Source organism: Raphanus sativus, chromosome 1, assembly GCF_000801105.2.
Source record: "Raphanus sativus cultivar WK10039 chromosome 1, ASM80110v3, whole genome shotgun sequence".
Classification (NCBI taxonomy): domain Eukaryota; kingdom Viridiplantae; phylum Streptophyta; class Magnoliopsida; order Brassicales; family Brassicaceae; genus Raphanus; species Raphanus sativus.
The window spans coordinates 6,343,900-6,358,935 of NC_079511.1; the positions used below are offsets into that span (position 1 = coordinate 6,343,900).

The 15,036-nt window shown below is 37.5% G+C and overlaps 5 protein-coding genes across 6 annotated transcripts; 2 read left to right on the top strand and 3 right to left on the bottom strand.

The window, feature by feature from the left end:
* Positions 1 to 47: 47 nt before the first annotated feature.
* LOC108823585 (sphinganine C4-monooxygenase 2) lies at positions 48 to 1,914 on the bottom strand. Its single transcript, XM_018599930.2, has 2 exons — positions 1,482 to 1,914; positions 48 to 809 (listed from the first exon to the last, which is right to left on the bottom strand). The coding sequence occupies exons 1-2, from the start codon at positions 1,710 to 1,712 to the stop codon at positions 252 to 254; spliced, it is 789 nt and encodes a 262-aa protein (XP_018455432.1). The 5' UTR covers positions 1,713 to 1,914; the 3' UTR covers positions 48 to 251.
* A 339-nt stretch (positions 1,915 to 2,253) lies between these two features.
* On the bottom strand, positions 2,254 to 4,640 carry LOC130510830 (uncharacterized). Its single transcript, XM_057007505.1, has 9 exons — positions 4,476 to 4,640; positions 4,234 to 4,356; positions 3,945 to 4,142; positions 3,742 to 3,820; positions 3,385 to 3,530; positions 3,173 to 3,286; positions 2,937 to 3,068; positions 2,734 to 2,847; positions 2,254 to 2,630 (listed from the first exon to the last, which is right to left on the bottom strand). Exons 1-9 carry the CDS (start codon positions 4,527 to 4,529, stop codon positions 2,565 to 2,567), a joined length of 1,026 nt encoding a protein of 341 aa, XP_056863485.1. The 5' UTR covers positions 4,530 to 4,640; the 3' UTR covers positions 2,254 to 2,564.
* Positions 4,641 to 4,799: 159 nt separating this feature from the next.
* LOC108814022 (uncharacterized) lies at positions 4,800 to 6,693 on the top strand. 2 transcript variants are annotated; one of them, XM_018586583.2, is made up of 8 exons: positions 4,800 to 4,977; positions 5,160 to 5,273; positions 5,367 to 5,533; positions 5,652 to 5,727; positions 5,801 to 5,873; positions 5,973 to 6,046; positions 6,133 to 6,226; positions 6,325 to 6,693. In XM_018586583.2, the coding sequence occupies exons 1-8, from the start codon at positions 4,857 to 4,859 to the stop codon at positions 6,389 to 6,391; spliced, it is 786 nt and encodes a 261-aa protein (XP_018442085.1). In that variant the 5' UTR covers positions 4,800 to 4,856; the 3' UTR covers positions 6,392 to 6,693. The 2 variants fall into 2 exon arrangements, with proteins under 2 accessions (XP_018442085.1, XP_018442086.1); XM_018586584.2 differs by having other exon boundaries at positions 5,163 to 5,273.
* Positions 6,694 to 7,121: 428 nt separating this feature from the next.
* Positions 7,122 to 9,394, top strand: LOC130510842 (60S ribosomal protein L10-1). Its single transcript, XM_057007519.1, has 5 exons — positions 7,122 to 7,167; positions 7,370 to 7,871; positions 7,949 to 7,985; positions 9,036 to 9,080; positions 9,176 to 9,394. Exons 1-5 carry the CDS (start codon positions 7,158 to 7,160, stop codon positions 9,242 to 9,244), a joined length of 663 nt encoding a protein of 220 aa, XP_056863499.1. The 5' UTR covers positions 7,122 to 7,157; the 3' UTR covers positions 9,245 to 9,394.
* A 643-nt stretch (positions 9,395 to 10,037) lies between these two features.
* LOC108815311 (F-box/kelch-repeat protein SKIP11) lies at positions 10,038 to 12,112 on the bottom strand. Its single transcript, XM_018587956.2, has 2 exons — positions 11,911 to 12,112; positions 10,038 to 11,581 (listed from the first exon to the last, which is right to left on the bottom strand). The coding sequence occupies exon 2, from the start codon at positions 11,558 to 11,560 to the stop codon at positions 10,310 to 10,312; it is 1,251 nt and encodes a 416-aa protein (XP_018443458.1). The 5' UTR covers positions 11,561 to 11,581; positions 11,911 to 12,112; the 3' UTR covers positions 10,038 to 10,309.
* Positions 12,113 to 15,036: the final 2,924 nt, after the last annotated feature.

A 15,036-nucleotide genomic window follows, 5' to 3' on the forward strand; every position in this document is an offset into this window, starting at 1 on the left:
CAGTGTGTGTATATGTGTGTATGTCATTGACTAATAGAGAAGATAAATGAGACTCTCACAAGCAGATCCAATAGAGAATATCTGAAGTTTTGGATATTACAAAATGAATTTTAGTGGCTAGCTTACACATAAGCCCGCAGATTGAAAAGGAGAGATTGGGATTGTATGTACACAGTTACAAGTACACAGAGAGGTTACAGTGGTTCTCTAGCGAGCAAATGATAAAGAAACTCGAAAAAAAAGAAGAAAAGTTACTCATCTTTGGATACTTTGATTGGCCGTGTCTCAAACCCTCCAGTGGCTCTCTTGTCAAGCGAATAAGGCAAGTAAGTACCGAGAATCCTATCCCACACCACAAAGAAGGGCTGGGAGAAATTGTATTTGGTTCCATAGAGCTGATGATGAACATCATGGTAAGCAGAGTTGTTAGTGAAGAAGATGTGAAAGGGGTTTCCGGGGAGCCAGAGTCCACAGTGATCGTCAACCGTCTTGATGGTGGCGAAGGAGAAGAAAAAGATGGCGGTTCTTGGGGACATACCGGAGAAGAGGAAAGACAAAGCACCACCAACGGTGTCCAAGAGAAGGCCTTCTAGTGGATGGTTGTATAAAGCTCCGTATGAATAGGGAACGATGAGGCGATGGTGCTGAGAGTGGATGTGCTTGTATAAGAACTTGTTGATGTGCATGTAGCGATGGATGAAGTATTGCCAAGTGTCGATAACGAGCATGGCGATGATGAACTGCCTAGCGAGGAGTAGAAGGGAGAATTGCTGCGTCGTAGACGCATCTGCATCATCACTTCCTGTTATCTAAAGAAAGAAAAAAACAAAGGTTAAAAGAAACAGGAAAAAAGGATGTGGTAATAAATGAACTTCCACCAATAAACATATATGGAGAGTGGAATGTACGATAACATAAAAACCTCAAACAGTTTGTTCCCATACAGTACAGAGAACACCACAAATGTCATGACGGTGAACATAGGAATAGTAAGTAACGAAAGGACAAGAATAAAAGTTGCACAAGTGAAGGATGAAGGAGAAAAGAATGTATTCATCTAACCACATTTCAACTGTAAAGACAAAGAAAAAAATGAGAAATGTAGACGTACAGAGTGTACCATCATAACATGAGAACCATAGACCTCAAACAGAATAAAGAGAAACATTACAAGGTCATGAATCTGAAGACAGAAAAATAAAAGCTGTAAACATTGGACATGAGAATGATAAGGGAGAAAGATTGGATTCCTCCAACCACATTATAAGCTATTAGGCTTGTTCGAGGAAAGAAGATAACAAACGATCTCAATCTAAAACAGGACCAATCTGAGTTTTTGTTTCATCAGAGTTTCAAAACAACAAAAGGTGCTTCATTTAAATTCAATAGATCCCTAACTCATCCACATAAAGTCTCGACCTTTCATTTCAATCAAAGAGAGGCAAAAAGGTAAAAAGAGAGAGAGAGAGAGAGAGAGAGACCTTGAAGAGGATAACGGAGATGATGGCCTGGAGAGCCTGCTGAAGGAGAACGCCCTTGACGACGGCGGATTTGGTGACGAGATTCTTCTCGTCCTCGTCCACCTTGGAATGCAATCGATACCTCTCCAAAGATCCTAAGCAAATGTACATCCCTGAATACACCCAATACACCACAATCGGCACGAACGTTCCCAGAAACTCATCGGAGATCTCGAAACCCATCATCATCATTTTCTAGAGTCTCTCTCTATATATAACACTAAACAAATCGATAAGCGAATCAAACACCGCCTGGTGAAGAAAATCGCATCACTCTTCGCTAATTCCCCTTTTTTGTCAAAAGAGCTAAACCTAACAACGAAGAGATTAGAGAATCTTCTTCGTCAAAGCACGGTGTTTTCTCTCTCTTTCGTTCTGCGTCGAGAGGAAGACGAAGAAGACGCGGAAGATCTAATTTTATGACTTTTCAACGATATTTTAGGTGGGACCCCACTGTTCTGGATTGTCCACGTGGCCTTATACGAATGGTTCAGGCGCCAACCTGGTTTTGATTTTAATGTGTGCTAGTAATGAATAATCCGATGAAAATTATAAGATCTGGTATGCATGGAGGATTTTATGAATAAATGTAAAAGAACATAATCATTGAATTGCCTCTCTGTTCTCTCTGTCTAAATCGGTGGCTCCCTCGTGGGTTGTGGTAATAATTTGTTTTTTGTTTGTTTTTTTAGTAATAGTTTGATAGTTTCTAAACTGAAAAACTTTCATAAGATAATATAGAAAAGATATATAGCAAAATGTTGGATTACTACAAACAAATCGTCTTAGGAAAGTAAGATATAACGTCTAATACCAAATAAGATCACACCAAACCAAACACAAGAGAAAATGTAACACTAAAAAAACAAATAACGAATATATTGGTACAACAAAGCCTAGTGCACAGGATGAACTTGTCAGGACTCATGTGCCACAGAAAAGAAGGCAACTTTGTTAGCAAAACATGACAAAGTCACTTCTTTCGTGAGGGACAAAAACAATGGGGACAAGAGCAAAGAGACACAACACATGTAATGTAACTTTTCAAGACTCTGCTTTTGTTGGCTCCGATGATGAAAATTCTTCCGGACCTCCAGATTCTTCAACAAGCTGGTTTAAGATATAGGACAGCCAAGAACAAGCAATGTTATCTATCTTAAGTCGACTAGAGTCAAGCCAGTGACTGAGTGTAATAGAGAGAGAATAAACATACCAAAGAACCGACTTGCTCATAGGCTCTCATTACTTTTGAATCTTCCTCGTATTCATATCCCACTTGTAGAATCCTTGGCCCGTTCACTGACCAAAATGCCCTTCGTCCTGCCTCCTGCAACACCAAACCAAACAAAGTTTTGACAACATCAGCGGACATGTCTTTTAGAAGAAAAAAGAAGGCGAGGTAGATAATTGTTATACCTGTAAGATGATCAAATATATAGCTTCTAGTGTCTGAACACGAATGTCAGCATCAGTAACTGGCTCTCTCTCAATGGCAAGCGCACTTCCAAGCTCAGGTGGCATTTTTGAGATATCTTCCTCACTGTATATCTAAGCAAGGTAAAAAAAAAACGAATAGTCAGAAGCTGTTCTCTTGTATAAAGAAGATAACCTGCTTGCAAAGAAGTAGCAGCTATAAAACGAAATCAACAAACCTTACTGCCTGCAACTGGTAGGAGGAGAGCGGGCCAGAGAAACTCTGATATCAAGAGTATATTCTCCAGCTGGTTCTTGGCTTCAAAAGAGCAGTTACGGATAGTCCCAGCAACCTGAAAACCATTATGCATAATAAGCCTTGTTTAAATTGTTCTAAGTGCAGGCTAAGTAACATGTTCATTAAAGAGGACAAACTTTTTTAGAGACGCACCCCTTTCTTACGCAATTGGTTTGTTGAATCAAACTGCCTAATGATCTGTTTTAGTAGTCCTCTCTTTGGCTCAAGTAACATTTTCCTCCCATCTTCTGTTTTCGATATGTTCACTAGGATTGAGCCAACATGCTCAAACTGATCATCTGGTGCATAAATAGAAATTAAAACATCCACCAAATTATTCCTACTTTTACAGATAAGCAAAGGATAACAACAATGGGGCACTACACACTAACAGTAAGCAACTAAAAATAACCTTTCCTTATGAGCTCTGGAAACTACTTAAAGAAATAAACGCAAATATAAAGGAGTCAGAATCACAAATATAAGTAAATAAAGAGCTGAGAGCATTACCAGCAGATTCTCCAGAAGACCTGCAAAATGACCTAACAAGCTTCATGATATGAAGCCCACGCATCTTCTCATCCTCAATCTAACAAAAGGCATAACGTTTTAACATAATTAGCTACCTACCTCACCGTTAGATTACCAACCCCCAGACACTATTTACACAAATTCATCTAATGAAAAATCTAAAAAAAAAGATCATAAAAGACCTGAAGCAAGGAAGAAACGCCATCATCCAACTGAGTGAGATTCACTAGAAGCATGACAAGCAATCTAGTGATACAAGACTGTGGCTTATACAGCATGTCCATGGCCACTTTGATCAAACCCATCTGAATCATCTTCCTAGTTAATTCAGAGTTCTGGGAAAGATTTACAAGAGCCTGAGCTGCTGGCTCTGAGACCTCCTGGAATTCAAAAAAGTTCCAATCTTTATAAATAATAGTAATCCAAATCTAAAAAAAAAGCTTTTTTAGGGTTATATATAATCAAAAGGACCTTGCTTTCACTAAGGAGGCGAGAGAGTGATGGAAGTAGAATCTCGGAATACTTGGATAGAGATTGTAAACCTTCCTCCGAACCAGTTAATCCGCTAACAATCTCCACCGCAGCTTTCTTCACCTGCACGGTTGTTTCTTCATTTAATCAGAATTCAACACAAACCCTATAATCTATAGTTGTCGGTGCATCTCAGATACAGATGAGACCAAAGTTATATAAAAAAGAAAAAAAGAGCTTACAGGAGGAGAAGGAGACGATAGGAACTCGACAAGCTCTTCTAGCTCTGTCGCCATACCTCTGGTCTCTGAAGAAGAGTTTCGCCGTAGAGAGAGAGAGAGTATTCAGGTGTAGCTTCACAAACTTCACTGCGCGCAATGTCTCTCTGCCGGCGAACGCAAAAAGAATCCTCAGGGTTTTTGTTCCTGTGACGAATACAAACACCCCCAGCTGAGCCAGAAGGTTCCAAGAACCGAAAAGGAAAATCAAAAATTATAACCGGTCCAAAGATTAAACCAGGATCGCGAACCAAACACAGACAAGACAAAGACGGTGCCTCCATGTCGGATTTTTATCTCCCGTAGACATCTAAATCTTTCACATTTGGGGGGGTTGGAGAAAAGATGGAAGCTTGTTTGAGATGTTCACGAGGAGGAAGCAATCTAATTGAAGCGTTGAGACCAATCGGCAAATTTTCCGGTTCTCTCCGGTCTTGTTCATCTTCTTCTGTCTCTTTCAGCACCGGTTAGTTTCTGATTCTCCTCTGTTTCAGTGAGAATGCATTTTGATTCAAGTGAATCCTAATCTGTCAATTTTTTTTCTGATCAACCCCTTATCTGTCAATAAGGGTTCTTATAAACGATTATCAAAATGTGAACTTGATGAACAAAAACTTTTTTTTATATATAAATTGGGTCACTGTGAAGAAGACAAGCGGGTGAAGAGAGCTTATGATGGTTTGTTGCTTGATGCTGGAGGAACCCTTTTGCAATTGTCGGAACCTGTACATGAAACTTACGCCTCCTTGGGCCAAAAATACGGTCGCTTTCTTTACAAAACCAGTTACATTTTCTTCTTTCACTGTCTCGGATGATCTCTGAGTTTGTTTTATATTTGCATCTCTACTAGTTCAGGTCTCAAGACAACTCCAGCTGAGATAAAGCAAGGTTTCAAGAGAGCTTTTGCTTCTCCTTGGCCTGAGAAGTTGCGTTACCAGGGTGATGGAAGACCCTTTTGGAAGCTCGTTGTTTCCGAAGCTACCGGTTGTTCTGATAATGACTACTTTGAAGATGTCTACCAAGTTAGTATTATCGAAGCTTTTTTAAATAGGCTCTTCCACCATTAAGAATTGCTTTCTTTGGCTTTTTAAATAATTAGTACATCACATTGATGCCTAAAAGCTAATGTTATTACCTTAGTATTACGCGAATGGTGAGGCGTGGCATCTCCCAGAAGGAGCTTATGAGACAATGTCACTACTGAAAAGTGCCGGAGGTTATTATTATAGTGACGAACTCTCTCCTTGTTTTGCTGATTTATGAAATTTTGGGGGCTAATGTGGTTGCAGTTAAGATGGCTGTTGTATCCAATTTCGATACCCGCCTTAGAAAGCTATTGAAGGATCTTAATGTCATAGATATGTAAGTAAGCTTTTCCCATCTTTTGATTTTATTAATCCTGAAATCTGAGAATGCTATAGTAAGCTTTGCCATCTTTTTTTTGGTTTTGCACTTGTACAGGTTTGACGCTGTGATTGTATCCTCAGAAGTCGGATACGAGAAGCCTGATGACCGAATCTTCAAATGCGCTTTAGGTTATTCATCCTAAACTAAAATGTTGTTTCCTTTGAATTAGTCTTATTACATACACTTGCATTGAATATTATGTGTCATGTCGCAGAGCAAATCAGCGTAGAAGCAAACAGAGCAGTGCATGTTGGAGATGATGAGGGAGCAGATAAAGGCGGTGCAAACTCCGTCGGTATTACTTGTTGGTGCGCGCCACAAATACCTTCTTTCTTTAGTTCTCTTTTTCTTATAGGTGATTTCAGATAACACATACCTTTTCTATTCCTTCTTTGAATCATATCAGGTTATGGGGAAAAGATGTGCAGACATTCTCAGACATACAAGATCGGATTTTGGTTTCAGAACACTAAGCTTCGAAGAGCTTGCCCAATGTGGTTTTAGCTCTGGTCCAATGGAGGTATTGGAGCACTATTGGAGTGTCTCTGGCATTACTAATACGGTTGGTCCTGCCATGGCCATTGAGACTCTTTAAGTATCACCCATTTGTCTATCTTCTTGATTAGTATTCAAACCAAAATCGAATTACATTTACAGTGTCTTTACAATCACATGTTGCAATACAATACTAGTTAATTTATTGTTTGAAAATTGAGACTAAAGAAGCGTCAAATTGATGTTTGAGTTTGTTATAAAGTCTTGTGTTATCTCGGTATTTGCATGCCTGCCACTTGCCAGTCAGTTGAGTTATCTTTTTTTTTTGGTAAAATCAGTCAGTTGAGTTACTTGTATGTTGTGTATGTGATTAATAATAATAACGAGTATTTATTTATATGTTTGAAATAATATTGAGTAGCAATATATTTTAAGAAACTCAGTAATTGGATAACTTTGAATTTTTTTTCAGATTTCCAGTTAATAGAAAAAAATTCAATCCAATAAACCACGTTAATTATTTCTGAGAGATGGATTCAATGAAGAAAGTTTAACAACCCTTTGAAGTTATGTGGGCCGTAATAAGTCTCTTTTGTATATAATATATGAACTTCCTCTCAAGCCCAAACTTTAATAGCCTTTTAGTTGACCTAGAAAAATATCAGTCAGATGGTATAAATAAAAATCCATTTTCTGAAGCTTCGGCCTAGCGGCAGCCCTGTGTTCAGGTTGAGGAGAGTCACCATGGGAAGAAGTAAGTTTCTCGACCTCTCTCATTTGTGTTTCGGCAACTGTGTTAGTGTTATCTAATTAGCTTTCTTCTGACACGAGTTGATTAGCTATGTAATAAGAGTAGTACATTCACTGATTTGAGCAAACTAATGCTTTCCGTACATTTTGGTCTGAAAAGAAAAAAACAATGTCGGCTAATAGAATCTGAAAAAAATCATTTATAGGACCGGCAAGGTGTTACCGTCAGATCAAGGGCAAGCCATACCCTAAATCCCGCTACTGCCGCGGTGTCCCCGATCCCAAAATCAGGATCTACGATGTCGGCATGAAGAGGAAAGGCGTGGACGAGTTCCCTTTCTGCGTCCACTTGGTCTCGTGGGAGAAGGAGAACGTCTCCAGCGAAGCGCTCGAGGCCGCGCGTATCGCTTGCAACAAGTACATGGTGAAGTCCGCGGGGAAAGACGCTTTCCACCTGAGGATTAGGGTTCACCCGTTCCATGTCCTGAGGATCAACAAGATGCTTTCGTGCGCTGGAGCTGATAGGCTTCAGACTGGTATGAGGGGAGCTTTCGGGAAGGCCTTGGGGACTTGTGCTAGGGTTGCGATTGGGCAGGTGCTTTTGTCTGTGAGGTGTAAGGATGCTCATGGTCATCATGCTCAGGAGGCTCTCAGGAGGGCTAAGTTTAAGTTCCCTGGTCGTCAAAAGATTATTGTCAGCAGGAAATGGTACGTTGTCTCTTTTGAGAATCAGTTTGTTACGACATCGGAACTAAACTCATTTATTATGACTTTTTGTTTTACAGGGGTTTCACGAAGTTTAACAGAGCAGACTTCACTAAGGCCCTGTTCGTTTGTACATCTGAAAGATGCATCCAGATGGTCCATCTAGATGCCTTATCCAGATGTTCCATCTGGGTGTTGTTCGTCTCTACATTTCGTTTATCCATCTAGATGAATCATCTCAATGCAACTACGTTTGTTTGTTTTTTTTCAACTTGCATCTACATCGAGATGAACTTGTTACTAAAATAATTAAAATAATTAAAATTACGTTTTCCCGGTTTTGGCGGAAATTGCATTTTTCGGTTTTGACGAGAAATTGTGTTTTCCGGTTTTGACGAGAAATGACGATTTTCCGTTTTGGCGGGAAATTGCGTTTTTCCGGTTTTGGCGGGAAATTGCGTTTTTCCGATTTTGGCATGAAATTGCGTTTTCCCGATTTTGGCGGGAATTGCATTTTTCCGGTTTTGGCGGGAAATTACGTTTTCCCGGTTTTGACGAGAAATTGTGTTTTCCGGTTTTGGCGGGAAATTATATTTCCGGTTTTGACGGGAATTGGTGGTTTTTGATTTTGGCGGGAAATTGTGTTTTCTCGGTTTTGGCGGGAAATTACGTTTTTCCAGTTTTGGCGGGAAATTGCATTTTCCGGTTGGGGGGGGGAATTACGTTTTTCAGTTTTGAGGAGTGAAATTGTGTTTTCTTGGTTTTGGCGGAAAAATGTGTGTTTTCCGGTTTTGGCGGAAAATTGTCTTTTTCCGCTTTCGACGAATAATTTTGGCGGGATATTGCGTTTTTTCGATTTTGGCGAGAAATTACGTTTTCTGGTTTTGGTGGGAAATTACATTTTCCCGGTTTTGACAAAAAAATTGTGTTTTTCGATTTTGATAGAAAATTACATTTTTCGGTTTTGGCGGGAATTTTTGGTGAAGACTCACCTTCACCCAGATGCTCCGTTAAAACTCACCCTCATTTGGATGAGAATTTGAGCTGAGTTTTCATAAATGCAGTTGGGTGATCCATCTGGATGTAGCATTTTAATGTACAAAACGAACATCAACTTGCATCTTCACCCAGATGGATCACCAGATGAGCAAACGAACAGCACCTAAGTTGAGGCAAGAGAAGCGTGTTGTTCCTGATGGTGTTAATGCTAAGGTATCTCTCACTAATGCATCAATATTTTTAATCACACTTTGATTCTTTGTTTATTGCTGTTGAATTTGAAAATGTTTTTTTGTTCCTTTGTGCAGTTCCTGTCATGCCATGGGCCTTTGGCTAACCGTCAGCCGGGAAGTGCATTTTTGCCAGCCACCTATTGAAGTTTCAGAGCTCTTGTCTACTCTCTTTTCCTCCTGTGAAAGATTATTAGTCAGTCTGAAACTTGTCTTTGAAAGTACTTGTCTTAAAAGTTTTTAGTTGGACCTCATTCAGTATCCCGAACCTTTTTGATATGATATTGTTCTTTTCTATGCTGGCCAATTTCCTTTTTTTTTCTTTTGCAAGAATTTTTCTTATTGCGAAATCAAAGGATTTGAGAGCAAAAATTGGCCAAAATGAGCTGGAATGTATGTTCCTCGAACGCTCACAATGCCTAATTGTATAATCATTGAATTCATTTCTAAGTAAGAGATGTAAAAAGAAACATGGATATAGATATTGCAACTTCTAACAGAGATGGGTGATTGGAATGTTCATTTCTAACATTTTTTCTTTTGATATCACACTTTATCCAGCATGTATGAAAGTGCACGGAATCCGTGCCACGGATTTTAAATTAGTAAAGCTAAGCTACACCTAATGTTAGGTGGATGTCATTTTTAACATTTATGATTTAATAATATCTCACTAATTATATTAAGCTGATTGATCCAATAGAGATTGACAGAAGTCATCATCTACATGTAAATCAGCTTTAAACTGCCAAATTTCATGACCTACATTTTTACAAGAAAAAACCAATAACAGGTCCAGAACTTACAAAACAGAGAATCAAAATAAATGAAATCTTTTTTAATGAGTTTGGAATATTTTACTTGCAAGAAAAAAATACAGGATGCAATTTCTTTCGCCGAAAAAAATAAATAAATGTTGTATAATAGATATTTCGAGAAATAAAAACAAAATAAATACATTGTATTTAGAAAATACAAATTCAACAACATGAACAAAACTGAAAGACTCTAGGATTCTGAAACTTCTCCACCAAAGTTATTGTAAAAAACCTGTTTAACCACCAAGACACTTGTATCCGAACATGAATTAAATCTTTTAGAGCCAAATGAATTAAGAAAAGACTGCAACTTTCAACCTCCCTAAGCAGCCAAGAATCTTGATTCCACTTTGCAAAAACAAAACAAAAAATAATAATAATCTTTATAACTTCGTCAGCAACCCATCACTGCGCAATTGTAAACAAAATTCGATGAATGTTTCCTATCGAGCAATGTCCACACAGGAGGGCTTCCATCATTACTTGGAACCCAAGAATTCAGCTCAATGAACCCTCCACCTGAACTCCTAGGTCCACCGATCACTATCAACCTCTCCCCGCAAGCTCTAAACGCTAACCCCCAACCGTTAACCGAACCAGCTCTCTCAGGCAACCTCCCTAACGTAAACCATCTCTTACTCTCTTTATCATACTTCCTCACTTCCATACCAGCATGATCCGCCGCGTACAGCTGATTGTTCACAACCGCGACAAGAGGCGGCGCTTCCGCCGACGCCGGCATCTCACGACTCCTCGGAGGAGACATCTCCGGTATCTCAGTCCATTTCTTGGTCGCTAAGTCGTACTCCTCGCCGCCGCCGACCCCTCCAATCACATAGAACTTCCCATCCATGAAGACACCAGAGCACATCTTCCTCGGCTTGTTCATCTTAGGAAGCGTAGTCCACGTCTGAAGCTCAGAGTTATACATCTCCGCAACGTCACTGATCTTTCCAAAAGAGTCACACCCACCAGCGAAGATCGCAACTTCTCCTAGACTCGCTGAGCCGAACAAACACCTCGGAGAGTTCATCCTCTCACCGAGAGACCATGAGTTAGTCAAGAGACTGTATCTGTACACGACGTGAGAAGAGTCGTCGTCTTTGCCCAAGACGAGCAGATCCGTTCCGACAGCGAGCGACTCTTTGTCCGCGCACATGAAGGTGACACCCGAAGGCATCTTCGGCAGGTTCATCCACCGTCTCTCGACGGGGTCGAAAGCGACCCACTCCAAGAGCTGGCAGGAGAAGTAAACCCAGTGCTCGACTATCGTGTTCTGTCTCCTGAGTCTGTATATGTCTCCGGATTTGACCAGAGACCGGAAACTCCGGTTTAGGGACGCGATCGAGGGGTAATCGGACCGGGAGCAGCGGAGCAGACAGGTGATCGAGTTGTCCCTGCCGATGTCGTTGATAAGCGAACCGTTATCTGATTGTTGTTGTTGTTGCTCGTTTCCCGTGAGTTTGAGAGATTTGCTTTGTCGTCTGAGGTCGTCGTTGTCATCATCGAAAGCCCTTTTGGCGTTTCTGAGGTTAGATACAGAGGAATCTTGTTCTTCTGGTGGATGCATGTGGAGCCACTTGGATTCTGAGAGACGAGAAGATGAGAAAACTCTCGCTAACAGATACGTCCGATCTTCCACCATCTTCTCTTCTTTTCGGAATCGCTAAAATAACGCCAATGCAGAGAAACAGAGAGAAACAGAGTAATCAGATTCAATTGAAAGAGTTCTCATTTTTTCGATAAATCATCTTCAAATCACGATTAGATAGATTCTGAATCATCAAACTAACAAAACCAGAAATAAAAATGTCAGCTTTTCAATAATCAGATTTTTCCAATTTCGAAATCCAATTCACCCAGAAATGAAAAAATCGAACACGTAGGAATGGCTGATCTCGATCTGGGTAAGATTCCTTCTCAGCGGAGAAGAAGAGAAGAAAAGAGAAGAGATTATATATATGTATAAATATAAAACAAGGGAAAGGTACTTACGGATTGAATTCTATTGGATTAACGAAAGCAGAAAGAAATAAAGTTTATAAATTTTCTGTTTTCGTTTTCCTTGCCGTTTCTGTCGTATCTCTCTCGGCGAATCGGAGTGAAGAAGCGGTAATGAGTCTTTTTGTAGCTCAAATTCAACTTTCTCTCTTTAACGTTTTCTATCTCTCTCCTCTTTCTTCTTTAAATTATTCTTTGGGGGGGGGGGGGGGGGGGGGGGGGGTTTAAGTGATGAAAACATATTAGTTAATTCACTAATTTAAATAAAGCTTTTTTCTTTCTACATGAAGTTATGTTGATAGATAAGTTTTCTCTCTTTTCTCCACACTGGTTTTAACGTATTAAAATCTAGAAACTGAAACTGTTTTTTAGTTTTTGTTTTCTAGTGTTCAGTAATCAGTATAAATCTTCTAAAGTTTCAGTACTTTACATGTTTTTCATCTGGTCAAAGGATGTTAAATTGCTTTGTAATATCTACTCATTTCATTTTATTTTACTTGTCATTTTAAATTTATACATACATATTAAAAAACTTTAATATATATTTTCAAAATAAAAACATAATTATCTATACATAATAATCATACTTTAACCAATAAAAGTGGATAATATTATAAATAAATTTTACACTAAAATACTGAAACGATCTATATTTTGAAATAAAATTAAATTCTATAACGATAATTAAACTGAAATAAAATTTTATTCTACAACGATAATTAAACTTGAATAGAGAAAGTACATCTTAATTTATAAATCATTATATGTATGCATACACATCTGACATCTCCATATACTGCTCCTCTACAAATAAAGAGTCGATCAATTTTATATATTTCAAATAAATGTTTTATTTTCGTCTGACAATCTTAATATATGATTTATGTATGTAAGGTACATTTTCAATTTTCATCCTACCGAAGTACCAATGTACTACAAATTATATTCACTTTCAAACAATTCCGTCTGTACTATCATTATAAAAGGTCATTTAGCAAAAAAAAATCTCACCCACGCTATTACAGGCCAGATATATTAGTTTCGTTTGAATTTCTATTTTAAATGGAATATAGTAGTGGTATATGAATTGGAGGACAAATAAAGGACTTTATTATATGCATTCCGAACAATTATTATTAGGAATATAGTGCTTCTTTTCACCGAATATAATAATCCTTTTATGTTTTTCGAATATATATAGTTTCAATACGATAAATAATAAAAGTAAAATATATACTACAATAAAAACTGTACGGGAAAGAGCATGAATGTTTAACAGAAGAGCTGAACAGAGAAATTAGGAATACGAGAAAGCTGTCGACAAAGTAAATCTAGGTTCACGGAGCACGTGGGAGTATGTTTTTGCGCATAAACCACGAAATTAGTGTCTTATTTAATTTAATACCTTGGTTATTAGTATTTATTATTATAGATATTACTGTATTTACTGCATTAACTTATGTGGTGGGCGTTAATCCGTTGACCCCTATAGAAAACTTATGTGGTGGATTCTTTTATCTTATATGCGTCGTCCGCTTTCTTTGACATGTGTTTTATCATATTTTTTTCCAGCTGCATGCCTTTTTTTTTTTTTGAAAAATGCTGCATGCCTTATTTTATCGTTAAAAACGAGGTATTTTCCAAAGCATATATAGATATAGATCATCCTCAAGTTAAGAAATGATATAGTATGATTAGAATTATTTACGTCGACGATGACGATGATTTCCCCGGATTAATAATTGGACTATTCTGCATGATCTTAGTGACGTTTTAAAAATTGGAGTTTCCTAGAATTGGGCTGATGATTTTTATAAACGAAGAGTCTTAGAGTCGGTCATTTTAACACCTTCACTATACATGTACTAGCAAATTTTACCAAATATTTCGTTTGTTATTAATAGAAGCTCAAATGTACGACCCTTATATTTCATATTCTACCCACTGATTATATTTCTTTTTTGTAAATCAAACCTTGAGTCGCGCCGAAAGATTATAGCGTGCAACTAAAGGATTATTGAGTATAATTTACTACGAGTTGTGACTTTGTGGATCCTGCCAGCTTTAATCCACTTATTAACTACCACGTGTGAGAGCCAGCCATTTTAAACATTATTTGGACGGTAGCGAAAGTGCTTTATCACTTGGTAAAGACTAAAGAGTACTCATGTCTTATGACTAATCTTATCGAACCTCTTTTCCTCTTAATTTCTTTTACTAATTACTTATGTGTGAGTGTCACACCAAAAAAAATTACTTATGTGTGAAAAATGCCCATGCTTATTTGTTTGTTTTCATAAGGCCAAGGGTTCAAATGCATAAACTTGGCTGACCAAAATTGACATAAGAAAGTTTTGGGGGTGTATCAATAAAGTATTTACACAAAGCTCATGAAAACAATTTAAGAGAATTATGTGCTTTAATGAAAAGAAGCTAGATGGATTCGTTGAGTAGCCTGATGAGTATATTTTATGTACAAGTACTACTTGATAAACAAAACAAAAAGGGTTTTGACCAAAAAATAAAAATTAAAAAAAAATCTTTCAAATAGTGTATTTTTAAGTTTTCGTCACCATTTTTTTTTAAATGATAAAAATAGTTTTAATAAAAAAACAAAAGACATTTTTATCTCTTGCTTTATAGATATATAAAAAAAATATTTATAGTTGAATTATATGTTTTCAAATTCAAAATTTTTCTAATTTTTTCATATTTTCTTTTTAAAATTCAAAATTCTTTTTGAAAATATTTTAATATTTATTTATTTAAATAAATTTTAAATTTCATTCCGAAATCTTTATCCTTAACTCTGAACCTTAAATTTATATCAGTTATACATATATATTTATCATTTAATAGAAAAAAAAATTGGTCTTTTTCTTTTTTGAAAACTATTATGAAAAGAAATTAAAATGGATTATCCTAAAGAATTTCTCAAATTAAGATGCAGAATAGGCCAGCTTTAATGGCCGAATCTGAAGATTTTCAACAGATTAGTTATAAGTTCCTCTTTTGCTTCATTAATTTCATTTCTTGTACTCTCTTGGGAAGGAAACCCGAGATCAAAATTTTGTATTTTCCCAGGATCAGGTTTGAATGAGTTGGCTGAAACCAACCATA